At 35.7% G+C, this 12,641-nt stretch overlaps 1 protein-coding gene across 44 annotated transcripts in view; it reads right to left on the bottom strand.

Annotated features, from left to right (window-relative positions):
- Positions 1 to 12,641, bottom strand: part of CLASP2 (cytoplasmic linker associated protein 2) — a 114,375-nt gene that overhangs the window by 21,020 nt on the left and 80,714 nt on the right. For 18 of the 44 annotated variants that reach the window (XM_015854120.2, XM_015854115.2, XM_032442425.1 and 15 more), the window contains 8 exons: positions 11,505 to 11,675; positions 10,455 to 10,562; positions 6,745 to 6,807; positions 5,936 to 6,042; positions 4,365 to 4,388; positions 3,673 to 3,917; positions 3,008 to 3,071; positions 1,599 to 1,601 (listed from right to left, as the gene is read on the bottom strand). In XM_015854120.2, coding sequence (XP_015709606.1) covers positions 1,599 to 1,601; positions 3,008 to 3,071; positions 3,673 to 3,917; positions 4,365 to 4,388; positions 5,936 to 6,042; positions 6,745 to 6,807; positions 10,455 to 10,562; positions 11,505 to 11,675 — 785 coding nt within the window. The remainder of the gene's footprint in view (positions 1 to 1,598; positions 1,602 to 3,007; positions 3,072 to 3,672; positions 3,918 to 4,364; positions 4,389 to 5,935; positions 6,043 to 6,744; positions 6,808 to 10,454; positions 10,563 to 11,504; positions 11,676 to 12,641) is intronic. The other 26 variants (XM_032442416.1, XM_032442413.1, XM_032442414.1 and 23 more) reach the window with 9 other exon arrangements.

A 12,641-nucleotide genomic window follows, 5' to 3' on the forward strand; every position in this document is an offset into this window, starting at 1 on the left:
AATGATACCTTGCATGGCTGTAGATACCACATGACGGAAATGGGCTTACATCCACAACACTGACCAAGAATGGAGGGGTCAGGCCATTACTGAGGAAAGCAGATCTCCTAGCTTCTCATGATGGTAATTCAAGCCAGGGTAAGTCAATTAATATAATGAAAACAATAAAATAATCAATATGAGTTATGTTAAAAAATGTCTTGACATTTATATTAAAAGTAATCAAATTGTTTCAAGACCACGAAAAGACCAGAGGATCAATGAAAAGACAGCCTGAACACCAAAAAATCTTCATTAGAAACAAAATAATACTAACTCTATTTAATGTGAAGCCAATCAGGATGAAACAGTACAACTTCCCTTTTGGGGTAAATTACATTGAAAATGAGAAAAAGTATTGCTAACTCCACTGCTATCCACTTAGCTTATTATGCAAGTATGACATTTAAGAATTGCCCTCCCAGAAGGGGGAAGTAATTTTCACACTTGAGACTGTAAATGCCTTCTCTATTTGGCTGAACTGACACCATATACCACTACACAACAAAGGGCTAATCATGGACACAGACAATACCAAGCCAAACAGTACTTTCTGTATTCTAATGTTGCTGTCTTTGGATTTTACAGCCCCCTAAAATAAAGAGGAAAAAAATAAGGTACTATAAAGATCAAACTGGAATCTTTCAAGTTGAATTATTTAGCACAGCAGAACTTAGAAATTGTACCAGTTTCTTCAAGTTTCTGTACACCAATACACACAACACTTCATTAAAATGTGCAAGCTGAACAAACTGGTTACAACAAACTACTTGATGGAGTAATGTAGACTCCTTATGATACTTTGAACAAGTTAAGTGGTTTAAAGTGAAATCATTATGTAGTGAATTATGAATCACTATGGCAAAAGTACTTTGAAGTGTTGCGCCAACTTTTTAGATGTAAAAAATGCACACTCACAACTGATGACTCAGTTTTCTTTTCAAGCTTTGATTTTAGCCTTACCACCTGACAGCCAGCAGGAGAGCTGTGTAAGTTTAACTATTTTCTGGTACTAAAAATATAAAAATATCATGGCTTTTTGTCTCAGTTAAAGCATGAGGATTAAAGAACAAAAAAAAAAAAAAAGCTGCAAGAGAATTTAAGGTAAAGGATGAATTTGGAATGGAAAATGGAACTCATCCACCTTCGTTCTGAACAATGTACGTAGGCACTACAACTTCTGCAGCCTCAATTTTGTAGATGCAACTTAAAATTTCTATCAAGCACCTAAAGCTGAAGTTCATAATAATTTGATAGTGGAAAAAATAAACAGATATGAAAATAATTGTAACTGGTCTACCATTGAAGTGAATTATTTCAGATGTGCCAACCACCACAATATAAAGCAGGAATGCATAACCAAACCATGTCAGTTAATTAGTAAATAAAGCACATCTCAAAACTTTGCCACACAGTTTACATAATTGTATACAGCATTTTATGATTGCAAAAGGCTTGACACTGCATGAACTTGTCGGGGAAGAAAAATAGACAAAAAGGGTTAATTGCACATTCATGCAAATAAGGTTAGGCTTCCAACAAATACTGAACCAACTTACTCTCTAAAGAGAGTTCCAACACAGGAGACAGCATGCAAAACAAAACAAAACAAAAAACAAAAACAAAAAAGGGAAAAAGATAAAAACATATAAATTAGTGGCCACCAATACAAAGTTCCTGTATGGAATATAAAATGAAACAAAACAAAAAAGGTATTTCAAAGCTTTTATGACAAATTTAAGGATTTTACTGGGATATCTAAACTATTTTAGAAGTACTGGCACATCCTTCAAATCATTCACCCATTTTCTCCTCCAAGTGATACTACTGTCCTCCCAAGCAATTCCCTACATCCAGATACCGTGTTAAAAGAAACCCTTAAATGGAAAAAAGACAACACAGAAGTGATGACGGAATAATTCCTATCTCCCTAATTTAGTTTTCCATCAGATCAATCACAAAGAAAAATGTTAAAAAGTGTTGCATAATCAAAGCTGCTTCTTCTCAACAGAATTCTGGAAAGCCAAAAGCTCTGAAGTAAATACTCCATTGTGAGTTTCTCTGGGTTATCACTTTATCAATTCTGAAACATGGATATGAAGTGGCACATGTTACATTCGACATCTAAAACAGTATTTCTTACAAGCAAGCCTGTAACTGTAAACTAAACATGAAGTTACATGTTTTCTATATGTTGTTATTTTAACTTTGTTAAGGTTCACATTCACTCGCAGTCCTTTAGCTTGCAGAAATCATGGCAGTAGATTACATACACATACATAAGCTGCAATACTACCCCATCTCTCACAGCAACATCAGGAGTGGTAACAGTTTTAAAGACTTTACATGTTCTTATGAAATAGATGACTTATTCTTAGTTACATCATCCACTCGGTCTTTACTACAGTCAACATTAATAAATAATCACATTATTTTTTAATACATCAACATACTTGGCGCCTTAATTATTATCAATGATTCAAAATTATTCAGTCTTATAAGCGAAACTAGAGGAAGGTATCAATAGCAATGAAAACGCAGAATACATACCCTGGAAAAGTAAACATATATTTGGTATAGTTAAGATTGACGTATCTTTCGCTATGATTTAAATTATTGCAGCAGGGTGTTTTGTTTGTAGTTGAGAGGAAAACACAAGGTTATGCTGAAGTGACCTTTGTAAACAGCACACTTTTCTATGGATTTTTGCTAATTTTGAGTGCTGTTAAACTAGTGTATCTTAACTGAAATAAACCTTCACTTTCAATTATCTTGCCACAAAAGGTGCAGAATTACCTCATTCAAAACTGCAAATTAAATGGGTTCAGACTTAAGACCATTAACTGCGTATAGAATATATTTTGTGACATTTTTACACGTGTAACCATTGCCAACGTTTTACTGAAGTTGGCCTTCTATGAACATATGTTCCCAAACTTTGACTGCAGGTAAGGAAACCTAAACATACCTTACTGTGAGGATCAGCAAACATTCTTGTGAAGATTTCACACAGCCTTTTCAACTCAACACGACTGTCAAAGTGACAAAATACATTAGTCAACTCAAATGCTAATGCTACTGGTACACTAATGCACAGCAATCAGCGAAACCACCCCTCAGTGCTGAACCAAAAAATCTAGTAAACAAATTTGAAGAAAGCACTTTCTCTAAGGCATATATCAAATAATTCTGTCTAAAATATGACTTTTAACCTAGAATGAATCTCTAATTCACAAGTCACTTTAAAATTCCTATTCCTAACCACTGTAATAGAGCCAGTCACGAAAAAGACATTCTCAGAGTTAGCTGTGAACAGTTTCTTCTGAATAAAAAACCTACACTAGCATGTCATCAATACTAGATGCAACCACTTTGAGAATCCTCTGTATTATAAGAATGCTACTGATTTTAAATTCCATTTCCAAAGCATTTTAAGGGATCCTCTGCACTAGTAGCCAGAATGGACACTAGACTCCTCATTCCTTCCCTCCCCATTCTTACTCTCAGACACATACACTGCTTCCCCTCTCCTCAGCTTGCCAAGCTGCTTAGAACATTAGCCTCCTTTCTTACTTTCCCTGCCTTCTTTCAACTCTCAATTAAAAATATTCTTCTACTAACATGCCTTCTTACCTTAACGTTCTCTGGTTCTTTAATAAATTTTGCAGGCCCAGAAGGCCTTCTTTTCTCTCTGACCAGTTGGTGCTAGCACAGCGATTTAGGACTTCAGCCACATCTTCTGTCTGTCTCATATACGTTGGAATGCCTCCATTCCTGGAACCATAGGAGCTTTCTGAACAGGCGCTTGATGCATCACTGTTGGCATCATCATCTGAGTACATCCCGTAAGACTCGTATCTTCTTCTCACAGGCTTCTTCTATTGTTCAGAAACACTTCATGTTAATAGTGATTTACAAAGAAATATTATCCATGATCAGTAGAAACACCAGCATTTCCAAGAAGTGATGCAAGCCCTGCTCCTTGCAGTGACAAACAACTCTAACCATTCAGCAGTTCAAAGCAAGTTAAAAAGATTTTAAAGATGTATGGCTTGCATAGGATTCCAAATATAAAAGCAAAGCAAATGGAAAGAAGACATACGTTTGATGAAACGTTCAGCTTAAAGTTTACTTGTAAAAATTCATAAAATTGCATGATAGGATGACAGATTGCACTGAAAGTTAGTTATTTCACTTAACTTTATACTTGTTAAAGAATATAAGAATCAGGTCTAAAAACATATTCTCTCATTTTAACTTACTTTGCATCAAACATGTTAATATCAAAGTATTAAACTACTGAAGAAGGAAAATAATTTCTATACCTTAGTCCGTATGTCTCCTAAGAGCTGATAGCAGTAAATTATTGAAAAGAAACAGAAATTGAGAACAGCAAGGTAAGGCATAGCAGCACTGTGATTACTAAACTACCTGTCACTGGAAAACACAGTTCTCTCTGTCTGATTAGCATAGTATGCATTACCAAGAAGTCTGCCAAAACTCAATTTCCATGGACAAATTACATGATGTCACCTTCTGGTTGTTCACAAAGCCCACTTGATCAAAATCCTTGTCTCTTACACTATTAAAGTACGGAAGCTTCATTTGAGCTTCATTTTTCAGCATGCTTCTCAATATTGTTCTGATTAGCAGCATTTTAGAATCTAAAATATTCCAATGTTCTAATTGCAACAATCAGTAGAGAATTACATTTGGAAAATGTCCAACTGCAAAACCCCAAATACATTTAAAAACAAAAGCAAGCCAACAGAACTAAACACAACATAACAAAGGCCAGAGGAAAGGACAAACACAAGCTACTGCAAAATAACTCTGCCATTCAAACTCTGGAGCTGAACCAAGTAGTTAAAGGTTCAGTTTCACTACACATTCTAAGAAGCAGAAGTGACTGTTCTCTCCTTAATTACCACTGTAGTATACATGGGGTTTTCGTTTTTGTTTGAATAGCTTTAATGATATTTAGATACAAACTAGTCAATACACCATGTAACAAGCAAGCTTACTGTCAACAATACATGCACGCATACACACGTAAGAGAATAAAGGAAGAGATAAAATAACATTAACAACAAAGCAATCCATAATATTTGAGTTTTATATTACGACTGTCAGAAGTTATTGTTCTACCTTTTAAAAACATAATTCTGACAAGGGGCTTTAGTCTATGATGAAAGAAAATGCTCATAACCAAATAAGCACCTAATGGAGCCAATTATGTGGGAGGCAAGCAGTCTCGCTAATACTGTTACTCTAATGCTGCTCTTCCCGATCCTTCTTAGTTGTACAGATTCTAGCTAAAATATACAAATTAGTTTTCCTCTAGCACTTATAGAAACAACGTGCAATTCTGCATTCAGGTAATACAAATGAATACCAAGAACATCATAACTAGCTTAAAAATCAGTGTAATGTTTCAAAAATAAAACCCAAACTTACTAAATGCTGCCTGTCAAACCATCAGTTCATCTCTTCAGCATTAACCTTGTGCGCTGTCACAACTTTAAGAGTGCCTTAGCTCTTATCACCCACAACTCTGAGAAGCCTACTAACCTCAATCTATCTACAAGTTTGTGTACTTGTTGTGGGATCCTGCTCCTAAGTGCCTTCTGCTCAACAGGCTCCTCCAGCTACTCCAACAGAACAGCCCAACACTATATCCTACCTGCCATGGAAAATGAACATTTCTCAAAAGTTAAGACTTCCATATGGAACAAAAATTCCCATGCTTTGCAGCTAAAGTAATTCAGTTTCTCTTTTAGTCACACCTACAAGTCAGTAAGACATGGAAGGACAAATTCTTTTGCACACTTCAATGTACAGACACTAAACATTTTAGCAGTTTGCATCCGACACAACACAGGCACGAGTGTCTTACCAAAGCATCTGCTACTGCCTCTTCCACATCAGAACCCGTGTTCAGAACTCTCATAGCACTAACTGACGAGGACAATCTACTCGACTGACTAATTCCAAAGCTGGTACCTGTTAAATCATCAACAAAAAAATGGAAAGAAGAAAAACAAACATACTTCAGTCAGAACAATAACACAATATTGATACTATACTCACTTAAAAAAAAAAACAAAACCCAAGCAGAAGAAAAGCATTTGCTTATTATTTCTAATAAATCACATAGAGGCTAAAGTATGGATGTTTTCATCTCAACAGCTTTAGTGGTGAAAAGGTTCAAACAAAAGGACAACAGGAATATGAAGATTCTATTCCAGTATCACAGAAGAAAAAAAGCCAACAAATGAAGTACTTTAACTAAGAGAACTCAGTAGTGCCCTTTTAGGTTTCTTTTTTGTTTAACGTCTTCATTTTGGGTTTTTGTTTTCATTTCAAAGGAAAGCAAAAATAATAGGAAGGCCATGGAGACTACTGATGAAAAAACTATATGCATAAAGAATGGCTACAAATACTGAAAAAGTGGAGAACTAAAAAATCCTCTGCAAGGAAAAATAAGGTGACTGTTGTTAGGGAAGGAAAGGATTATCACTGAGGCATGAGGGTGGAGACAAAATCTAGTAACACGAACAAATATATCTAGATTACTAAAACCACGAAGCAGAAAATAAATAATGCTTTTTACAACTGAACTATGAGGATAACCAAGTGGGTGGGTGGGGAAAAAAAAATCCAGGATGACTGCACAGATGACAGCAAAGTGTACTCATCCTTCACCTGTAGCCCCATAAGCATCAGGAGCGTAGAGGGCACCAGTGGATCTGGAGTGATGTCTGGAAGCTGCAATAACAGGATCATACAAACCCTATCTATTACCATGGAATCAAGGTGCTGCAATAGTTGCTTAGATGAACAAAAGCACATTTATCAAAAAGATACAGCTTTAGCACAAGAAGATGAATACTACACAGAAGGATAAAGATTCAGACAAGTTCTTTGATTATCGAGATTAGAGAGGTTTATGTACACTGGATATTTCATGCATGATTTCTTATTTTTAATTTAAAGGATTAAGAGCAGATTAAAAGCAAATATGTTCAAGATCAAAGAAAAAAAGGAAGCGTAGGTACACAAATGCACACACACACACAAACACACAACAGAATCCTCAAAAATACTGGAAAAGGCTCACTGTTTTTCCATTGCAGTTACTTCCATTCTACATGCTTGAGAGCCAGAGCTCACATACCAAACAACTGGGAAGAAAGCAACTATTGCACAAACTGTGTTAGCAGCTGACAACTGATATTAACTTGAGTTCTTGCCCATGTGCAGATAAGCTAACCTTACTTAAAATCACTGCTTTACAGGTGAAAGTCAAAAATATTCAATTTTAATTTTAAAAAGTAAAAGAAGTTAATGTATTTAGCACTTCTTCTAATTCTTACTGTTCTCTTTAAAATAAAATGTGAAATTGAGACCGGTATGTCAGTTACTATGGCTGTTGAAAATCCTTGGAAGTTACGCAAAGTTGGAACCAAAGATCTTGAAGGACTTCTGAATAAAAAGGAGTACCATCTATTTTTTTCTGATGCTTCTATAAAATAAAGGTCTTTCAGAGATTCCAAAACAGTTGGCCTACACAACATTGCTACCATTTTCTTCCATTCAATATTAACATCACTTGAGTCTGTTTCCTTCTTCAGTTCACTTAATGCAGAATTCTACAGCCATGTAACTGAAATGGGCTTTGAAAACTTTAAAGTCTAACCAAAGTGACTTGCATCCCGGATATAATACTATAATTTAACAAGGAACTGAAAATGCAAATATTTTACACCTCCTCGATACATAAAGCAGTAAAAATGGAAACCAGGAATTAAATGAATCATCATTTACTCTGATTATCATACACAATCTAAGAGCCTGATTTGAACTGAGTAATTCCAATACAGATCAAACCACATCTGAGGAAGAACAAATCATTTAACCTGAGTGAACTCCAAAACGATCCTGAGCACTGTAAAGACCCTAGAAACAACACTGTTTTTTTCCCCCTTTCTCTGCTTTTTACAGAGGTTCAGCAAAGTATTTTATGCCACATGGAATATGCATGAAAATGTTTAGCTAGGTAGCTTTATTAAGCTAATAATGCTCTATGGAGTACTTGGTTCTTCAGAACAACTATTTTGGATCAAATATATCTCATTTCAACAAGTATTTCCAAGAACATTTTTTGTACCCTTCAAACATCAGAAGTAATGTATTTACTTATCTTTCTTTGTTTTAATTATTTATAAGATTAATCAAAATAAAAACTATTTTAACAGGACTCAATATAACAATGTATTTCTTGACTACAGTATAAAAATCACACTAGCTTTCTATTTAACATCATCTGCATATAAGAGAAAAATTGGCCCTTCCATACTAGCTACCAAACTCTTGTTACTCAAGAGTGGTTGTTACCTCTCCCTCTGTGGCCTTACACTGAGATGTGAGGCTACAGAAGCACTTCACACAGAGAAGCAACTATAAAACAACTGCGTCAGTTTACATCCTGAATGTTTCAGAACTTGTAAGCAAAACTTCCTCTGCTGAAAAAAACAATAATACAAACATTTCCTCCCTTCCCCAATGCCACATGTAACTATTTCTAGCTACAGATACAGAGATTAACTGATTTGTCTTCTAATTCTGTCCTTGAAAAACATTATTTTGAATAATAATCAACAGTATCTCATAAGACAATGTTGGCCTAAGAAAATACTGAATGACATTTAAAATTCATTAGTATAAAGACTGCAGGTTTATTTTAGATGTAGAGGGTTTTTTTGTGTTTGTTTTTCAATTCTAACTCCCATACTTGCTACTTTGTGTTCCCCATGCTGTCAGTCATTCAACCTATTCTATTTGAACCAGTATTTGTTCTGAAATCTAATGCAAAAATTTAACTCCATCTATAAAAATAAAATCTTAAGTAGCATCTGGCCCAATGAACCACTAAATAACACTATTTATTGTATTAGTTTAACAGTTTTTGTGTTTTTTTTTTAATTAACAGCATTTGATTAAAAAAATCAAGTGTAAATCAGATCTTACATGCACGCAATTAAATTCAAGGTGTAGGGCAGCAAAGGCAGCACAAAAAGAACTGGAAAAATCTCTTTTAAAAAAGAGGATGTGTGTATGCTACAATACAGTCCACCTGCTGTGTTTCAGTAGGAGAGACAGGTTTATTATTGGATCCTGTATAATGTCTACTTTTAATTTAATTTCCCAATTAAACAGCATCTGGGTAGATTAGCATTTGTTACTAAAACAGCTTTCATTCAATTAATCCATACTTCCCCAATAAAAATCCTGGCTGACAGGAAGCACACTGCCTTAACTGACTGTAACAGACTTCCAGTGCTAATGAGGAGTACAGACAGGTGCTTCATCTGAGAGAGAAACCAGAGATTTTCTATATTCAGGACAGGCTTTGTGGCTAAAATCACATCACCTTGAACTGACAACTACAAAATTACACCGTTCAGACAGTCTTATGGAGAGAGCTTCCTACTGCTGACACTTTTATCGACATTTGCTACCAAGTTTGTAGCCACCTTGACAAGGATACAAGAAGGTTCCCTAATCCATAGCATGTTAAAATAACTACAAGCAAACTCCCCAATGCCTTATTCACTTTTCAGAAGCACAAACCAGCTTGACAATTATACAAAATCATCTTATTGTTAGGATGACAAACTGAAATACTCTGTGAAAACAAAACTTCCAGCAATTCTAGGAACAAGGACTGAAAGTGGTTATGATATATGTGTGAATGTTAAAGTTTTCAACTTCTTTCCTACGTAAAAATACAGTTCAATTACTACCCTAGAATCAATTTTTCTACTGTGATTAAAAATGAACTACAGAACTGTGCTGTGGTTCATGCACTAGGATAAGGACCCCACTACCGGTCCTGTTCATCTGTAACAAACTGAAGGCAGCCTAGAACACAGTTACTCCTCCACAGGGGTCCCTTATCTGTACCACTGCATTACTCCCTCTAACAGCACAGAGTACTCTGATGACAAGATAGCTATGAACAAAGTCTGCTTTATTTCACGTATTAACAGATTCTAGCTGATGCAGGGAAAGGTGAAGAACGACGGCTATATTTTAGTTGCTCAAGTAATTTCAAAAAAGCCTCCAAAAGCATAATCACCCTTTAAACAACACCAAACAACCAGTTGCTATGAATCACACATCTCTCCAAGCTCCTAGATTTTAAGGTAAGGCCAATACTAGCTAAGTATTTTTGAAGTGTACAACCCATTCACACGTTGGACAATTTTCCATCCAAGTAAATGGTGAGCGAGCCAAGGAAGGGAAAATAATGGTGGCCTGCTACAAGCTACACGGAGGAGGCATGGATTCGTTAGGTGCAAATTATGAAGGGCAAAGACAGCCATGCACAACAAGGGGCTCTGAGTACTTACCAAGGGGTGGAAAAGAGCGGACAGGGCTCGTGTCCCTGCTACTTTCCCGGCTGGCCTCCCGACTGCACCCCTGACTCACACTAGGCCGAGGAATGCGGCTGCCTCGTGCTAGTATGATTCAGGGTACAGACAAACAGCAGCACAGAAGGGAGAAGACATAAGAAAAGTTGTGGTTTTAATGATATTCTGTTTTTCAGTAAGACCAAAGATGTATTTCTATGAAAATACACTGATGATTATGTTGTATTTTAACTGATGCCACACACTTTCTTGATTGTGCTAGAATACAATAAGTGTAGTCAGTTCAATGAAACTACCTCTTAGGACAGCTAACAAAGTTGGTTTACCAACTCTTCACAGAATGGTTGAAAAAACTCTCGAAAAATATGGAGAGTGAACAAGCAATAATAAAATATGGAGAGAACATTCATTCAAAATCTGTGCTCACGTTCTAGGTAATTTACTCCACAGTAACAAAAATGAAAAGTTAAGCTTTCTCAAGAAGGAAAATATAAAGATCATACTGCTAGAGCACAAATCAAAAATACAAAGTAAAGGTGATGAAGAACTGCATTCTACACCTATTGAAAAACACTGCTTGGTTGCAGTACAGATAATTAAGTGTAATCTGCTTATACTGTGAGACATAGGAAGCATGACATTCACTTTTGTATCACAGAAATATATATATACACACACACATATACAGAGGACACAGAAGTAATACAGAAAATCTTCCTAAAATGGTAGCACTTTCCTTTACTGGATGTGATAGTTTGGAGGGTAAGAATAAGACAAGAGTGAAAGAGGAATGGAATAAATGGAGAAGAAAAGAACAACTACTGCATTTTCAGAGCTAGGAAGCTATCTGCTTCAAGTTAAAAAAAATCTGTCTAGTTTATCAATTCCTAGTCTCAGCATCCAGGTACATTTTAATCTATATGCATTCTAATTTTACCGTCCACCTGTAATGTAAATGCAATGAATAGTTAGCCAGCACATAACATAAAAATGTCTATAAACAAATCAAGAATTCTTATCAGTTCTTACCTACTGACAGTCTAGAAGGACTGGCTTCTCGACTGCACCCCTGACTTCTTGGGATTTTGCTTCGTTTTTGTGCAGCTGCAGGGTTCACTAACACTCTCTGAACCCCTGTGTTCATAGTAGAAAGGGTAGTTGTTGTCAAAACTCTTCCAGGAGATCCAGATCTGCTGCCAGCTGAAGGCAAAATGAGGGAATGTAAGTAACAGCACATAAATAACTATGGTTTTAAAATATGCTTAAAGATGGCAGGAAACCGGTGGTAGATTGAAATGGTCTGGAAAAACATACACGGTAAGAATGTGAAATTTAAAGCTGATAGAAGTTCTTGAGGAACCACATAAAAGGCAGATACAGTTATCAATACAAGGAAGCACTTGGTGTGGCACTGAGCACTAGGTATGCTCAAGAAACCACAAACTGCACTTCCCATCTTCATCAGTTTGGATGTCCCTGACACAATCACTGGCCTGTTCATTTAAATTTCACTGTGTCACTAATCATGTTTTCTGTAATAATAAATAAAATAATAAAATATAAATAATAATAAATAAAATAATTTTTAAAAGAACAGCTAGAAAGCTAAAGTGAGCAACTATAAGCCAGCGATTTTGTCATTACTCAGCTCTGCCTATGCCACCAGTGTTACAATTGAATGAAATCATCCTCCTAACATATAAACTCTCCTTACATTCTTCTTAAAGCATGAGTTCTTCAAAGTTAGATGAGTTAAATAAAATGCCGCTGAAAACAATTCAAATATTCACATTGTTTCCTGTGGAGATTACTCCACAGATTTAAAGAGAAGCCATAACTAGTTTTAAACAATGTTAAAAAACTGATCAGGACATTCTATTTAAGCACCTTATATCTTTTTCTTTTACTAACAGTTCACAGTTTATCAAAATTGTATAATTCTGAAGTAGACTGTATCTGTTCATTTCAGCACAGCAAACCCAACACAAGCAACTTGTCAATGGTCCCTGTTGTGGATCCATCCTCTGACATGGCAGTTAAAGCAAATGTCAGTTCTAAGCCCTAACAAACAACCCACTCTTCTTTTACAAGTTGGTACCACCAGTTGATAAATACTTATTCATGTTTCCAGCTGCAGAATTGAACAAGTCTGACCAATACATGACA

The sequence above is a fragment of the Coturnix japonica genome, chromosome 2 (genome assembly GCF_001577835.2).
Source record: "Coturnix japonica isolate 7356 chromosome 2, Coturnix japonica 2.1, whole genome shotgun sequence".
Classification (NCBI taxonomy): domain Eukaryota; kingdom Metazoa; phylum Chordata; class Aves; order Galliformes; family Phasianidae; genus Coturnix; species Coturnix japonica.